A 5767-nucleotide genomic window follows, 5' to 3' on the forward strand; every position below is an offset into this window, starting at 1 on the left:
CTCTGTTCACCTCCTCAGGCCTCACCTGGTGGAACAAAACCCTTCAAAGAAACTTCAACACCCTTCCTTAGAGCAAAGGCAAACAGAATCTTTCAAGTTATATAAAATATTTTGAAACTGGTGTATTTTCCTGTGGCCGGGATGTGCCGCTGGAATAATTTCTACACACAGCTTGAGTGCAGAGAAAATCATTCTAGGACACATCAATTTTACAAGATTTTCCCTCAAACTTTATCCAATCAAAATCCATAGAACTTTATTGGTTTAATAGTCGTGTATTCAAAGTTGTGCAGTTCGCAGTATTTGGGTTCCTATTAAATCAGGATTTTTTCGGATGATAATGAGGTCCAGCTCCTTATCTTTTTTTTCCTTGGACCATTCCAAGGGTGATCTTTGGGGCTGATGCTCCATTAATGTCCTTTGATAGTCCGTGGTGGCCACTGCTGGCCCTTGGTAGCCCTTGGTGGCCGTTATCCTTTCTGCTCCAATGGGATGTTCATCTTGTGGAACAAAACGCTTCAAAGAAACTTCAACACCCTTCCTTAGAGCAAAGACAAACAGAATCTTTCAAGTTATATAAAATATTTTCAAACTGGTGTATTTTCCTGTGACCGGGATGTGCCGCTGGAATAATTTCTACACACCGCTTGAGTGCAGAGAAAATCATTCTAGGATACATCAATTTTATAAGATTTTCCCTAAATTTTATTGAGTCAAAATCCATAGAACTTTATTTGTTTAATAGTCGTTGGTCCAAGGTTGTGCAGTTCTCAGTATTTGGGTTCCTGTTGGATCAGGATTTTTTTGGATGGTAATTAGGTCCTGCTCCTTATCTTTTTTTCCTTGGACCATTCTAAGGGTGATCTTTGGGGCTGATGCTCCATTAATGTCCTTTGATAGTCCTTGGTGGCCACTGATAGCCCTTAATTGCCCTTGGTAGCCCTTGGTTGCCATTATCCTTTCTGCTCTGTTCACCTCCTCAGGCCTCACCTGGTGGAACAAAACCCTTCAAAGAAACTTCAACACCCTTCCTTRGRRCAAAGGCAAACAGAATCTTTCARGTTATATAAAATATTTTCAAACTGGTGTATTTTCCTGTGGCYGGGATGTGCCGCTGGAATAATTTCTACACACAGCTTGAGTGCAGAGAAAATCATTCTAGGACACATCAATTTTACAATTTTTCCCTCAAACTTTATCCAGTCAAAATCCATAGAACTTTATTTGTTTAATGTTCATTGGTTCAAGGTTGTGCAGTTCTCAGTATTTGGGTTCCTGTTGGATCAGGATTTTTTCGGATGATAATGAGGTCCTGCTCCTTATCTTTTTTTTCCTAGACCAGGTATCTCGGATCATTCTAAGGGTGATCTTTGGGGCTGATGCTCCATTAATGTCCTTTGATAGTCCTTGGTGGCCACTGCTGGCCCTTGGTAGCCCTTGGTGGCCCTTGGTTGCCATTATCCTTTCTGCTCTGTTCACCTCCTCAGGCCTCACCCGGTGGAACAAAACCCTTCAAAGAAACTTCAGTGCCCTTCCTTAGAGCAAAGGCAAACAGAATATTTCAAGTTACATAAAATATTTTCAAACTGGTGTATTTTCCTGTGGCCGGGATGTGCTGCTAAAATAATTTCTACACACAGCTTGAGTGCAGAGAAAATCATTCTAGGACACATCAATTTTACAAGATTTTCCCTCAAACTTTATCCAGTCAAAATCCATAGAACTTTATTGGTTTAATGTTCATTGGTTCTAGGTTGTGCAGTTCTCAGTATTTGGGTTCCTGTTGGATCAGGATTTTTTCGGATGATTATGAGGTCCTGCTCCTTATCTTTATTTTCTAGACCAGGTGCCTTGGACCATTCTAGGGGTGATCTTTGGAGCTGATGCTCCATTAATGTCCTTTGATAGTCCTTGGTGGCCACTGCTGGCCCTTGGTAGCCCTTGGTGGCCGTTATCCTCTCTGCTCTGTTCACCTCCTCATGCCTCACCTGGTGGAACAAAACCCTTCAAAGAATCTTCAAAATCCCTTCCTCGGGGCAAAGGCAAACAGAATCTTTCAAGTTACATAAAATATTTTCAAACTGGTGTATTTTCCTGTGGCCGGGATGTGCTGCTAAAATAATTTCTACACACACAGCTTGAGTACAGAGAAAATCATTCTAGGACATCAATTTTATAAGATTTTCCCTAAATTTTGTCAAGTCAAAACCCATAGAACTTTATTGGTTTAATAGTTGTTCGTCCAAGGTTGTGCATTTCTCAGTATTTGGGTTCCTGTTGGATCAGGATTTTTTCGGATGATAATGAGGTCCTGCTCCTTATCTTCTTTTCCTAGACCAGGTGCCTTGGACCATTCTAGGGGTGATCTTTGGGGCTGATGCTCCATTAATGTCCTTTGATAGTCCTTGGTGGCCACTGCTGGCCCTTGGTAGCCCTTGGTAGCCCTTGGTAGCCCTTGGTAGCCCTTGGTGGCCGTTATCCTTTCTGCTCCAATGGGATGTTCACCTTGTGGAACAAAACGCTTCAAAGAAACTTCAACACCCTTCCTTAGAGCAAAGGCAAACAGGATCTTTCAAGTTATATAAAATATTTTGAAACTGGTGTATTTTCCTGTGGCCGGGATGTGCCACTGCAATAATTTCTACACACAGCCTGAGTGCAGAGGAAATCATTCTAGAACACATCCATTTTACAAGATTTTACTCAAACTTTATCCAGTCAAAATCCATAGAATTTTATTGGTCCAAGGTTGTGTAATTCTCAGTATTTGGGTTCCTATTAGATCTGGATTTTTTCAGATGATAATGAGGTCCTGCTCCTTATCTTTTTTTCCTAGACCAGGTGTCTCGGACCATTCTAAGGGTGATCTTTGGGGCTGATGCTCCATTAATATCCTTTGATAGTCCTTGGTGGCCACTGCTGGCCCTTGGTAGCCCTTGGTGGCCATTATCCTTTCTGCTCCAATGGGTTGTTCACCTTGTGGAACAAAACCCTTCAAAGAATCTTCAACACCCTTCCTCAGGGCAAAGGCAAACAGAATCTTTCAAGTTATATAAATTATTTATAAACTKGTATTTTCCTGGTGTATTTTGCAGCACAAGGGGCTGTGTGAGAGCAGGGGCAGAGCTGGTTCTTTGTCCCCCCGCAGCCCTGAGCGATTCCCTGAGCTGTGAGCTCCTCCTGACCTCCCCAAAACTTCCCTCCCCAGTTTTCCCAAGCCCTGAAGAARTTCCTGGAGGAGCAGGAGATCGTGGATCTGAAGGTGTGGACGAGCCAGCTGAAGAGGACCATCCAGACAGCCGAGTCTTTGGGTGTCCTGTACGAGCAGTGGAAAATCCTCAACGAGATCGATGCTGTGAGTGAGAGCCTGAAAACTCTTCTAGAATGGGGAATGATGTTTAAATCACCAGAAAATCAGTGATTTTATAGCTGATTTGGGTTGATTTATAACCATGTCTGTGTATGACAAATCTTAGCCTCCACGGTGAGTTTTTTGGGGCTGAGAGTGTTGAGAGCTGCCAGGACCTGCTGGGACATTGCAGCTGATGTAGAGGAGGAAAACAAACACCCCTGAACATCCCAGACATCTGTCACACCCTCCTGGCTGGGCAAAGGTTGCTGCTGATGTTCTGATTCTCTCAGGAAATTGCAGGGTGGTTGCTGGGGAAGGGAGGGTTCRTTTTCCATCCCTGACAAACACAGGTTTGGAGAGAAAACCAAATCCCATCCTCTTCAAACCACCCTGGTAGCCAAACTCAGAGTGCCCTGAGCCACCCTGCAGGATGTGATCACCCAGACTCTGTCATTTCCAACACTAAACTCTGATTTCTGTGTCTCACTGCTTCATTTCCAACTCCAAATTCAGATTTTCCCACTCCAAATTCTGATTTCTCTCTCACTGCTGTCATTTCCAACCCCAAATTCAGATTTTCCCACTCCAAATTCTGATTTCTCTCTCACTGCTGTCATTTCCAACCCCAAATTCAGATTTTCCAATCCCAAATTCTGATTTCTGTGTCTCACTGCTTAATTTCCAGCTCTTAAATTCAGATTTTCCCACTCCAGATACTGATTTTTGTCTCACTGCTCATTTCTAACTCCAAATTCTGATTTCTGTGTCTTACTGCTTCATTTCCAACTCTAATTTCAGATTTTCTAACTCCAAATTCAGATTTTCCCACTCCAAATTCTGATTTCTCTCTCACTGCTGTCATTTCCAACTCCAAATTCAGATTTTCTGACTCCAAATTCAGATTTTCCCACTCCAAATTCTGATTTCTGTGTCTCACTGCTTCATTTCCAACTCTTAAATTCAGATTTTCCCACTCCAGATACTGATTTTTGTCTCACTGCTCATTTCTAACCCCAAATTCTGATTTCTCTGTCTCACTGCTTCATTTCCAACTCTAATTTCAGATTTTCTAACTCCAAATTCAGATTTTCCCGCTCCAAATTCTGATTTCTCTCTCACTGCTGTCATTTCCAACTCCAAATTCAGATTTTCTAACTCCAAATTCAGATTTTCCCACTCCAAATTCTGATTTCTCTCTCACTGCTGTCATTCCCAACTCCAAATTCAGATTTTCCAACCCCAAATTCTGATTTCTGTGTCTCACTGCTTCATTTCCAACTCTAAATTCAGATTTTCCCACTCCAAATTCTGATTTTCCCACTACAAATTCTGATTTCTCTCTCACTGCTGTCATTTCCAACTCCAAATTCAGATTTTCTAACTCCAAATTCAGATTTTCCCACTCCAGATACTGATTTTTGTCTCACTGCTCATTTCTAACCCCAAATTCTGATTTCTCTCTCACTGCTTAATTTCCAACTCCAAATTCAGATTTTCTTACTCCAAATTCAGATTTTAATATTATTTTAATATTATTATCTTACCCCAAATTCTGGTTTCTGTGTCTCACTGCTTCATTTCCAACTCTTAAATTCCGATTTTCCCACTCCAAATTCTGATTTTTCTCTTGGGTCAGAAGCACCACCTAAAATTTCCATGATCCAATTTCCTTATCTCAGCTTTTTGCTTTTGCTTCTCTCCCCATTGCTTTGCTGGCCCTCTGTTRAAATGAAATTTTGTGGTAAATGTTATTTCCTTCCCTCAGGGGGTCTGTGAAGAAATGACCTACGCAGAAATTGAAGCCAAATACCCAGAGGAATTTGCCATGAGGGATCAGGAGAAATATCTCTATCGTTACCCTGGAGGGGAGGTGAGGACCCTAAATAAAAAATAATAACACAGAGAACAGTCAGAGATATTGATGTGTGGGATTTGAGTTAAAATTGACTCAATTTTTTTCTTTTTTCTGCCAATATTTGTATGAGAAACTGAATGGGATGCCCATATTTCTTTTGGGGGAAAYGTTTATTGATGTTAATGATGGGAAATTGTTATTTTCCTTCCCTGGGTTGTGCAGGTGATGATTTTCAATCAGTTCATTGCTGGATGAAAATTGCAGACACTGAGAGGGTTCTGCATGGCCTGAGCTGTCACTGAGAAATCATCTGGGAAAAAAAAAATAAAAATTATTGTGGGTGACTGCAGTCATTCCTGGGTTTACTGCACAGCCCATTTTCAATGAATCATTTACTATTTTATTTGGGTTTTTTCCTGACTGCACCCATTGAGTTCCCAGTAATCAAAACCCTCCCACGGTCTGAGTTTTCTGACACCGAATTTCACCTCCTGCTCTTGGTTTTATTTTGGGCTTTTTTTTTTTTTTGCTATTTTTACCACATCCTGACCTCTTCATTT

At 41.4% G+C, this 5767-nt stretch overlaps 1 protein-coding gene across 1 annotated transcript in view; it reads left to right on the forward strand.

Annotated features, from left to right (window-relative positions):
* Positions 1 to 5767, forward strand: part of PFKFB2 (6-phosphofructo-2-kinase/fructose-2,6-biphosphatase 2) — a 22119-nt gene that overhangs the window by 6589 nt on the left and 9763 nt on the right. The window contains exons 9-10 of the mRNA XM_057385306.1: positions 3209 to 3355; positions 5118 to 5222. Of these exons, the coding sequence (XP_057241289.1) occupies positions 3209 to 3355; positions 5118 to 5222 (252 nt within the window). The remainder of the gene's footprint in view (positions 1 to 3208; positions 3356 to 5117; positions 5223 to 5767) is intronic.

This window comes from Malurus melanocephalus, unplaced genomic scaffold, assembly GCF_030028575.1.
Source record: "Malurus melanocephalus ecotype Western Australia unplaced genomic scaffold, MMel_1.1 scaffold_808, whole genome shotgun sequence".
NCBI classification, from domain to species: domain Eukaryota; kingdom Metazoa; phylum Chordata; class Aves; order Passeriformes; family Maluridae; genus Malurus; species Malurus melanocephalus.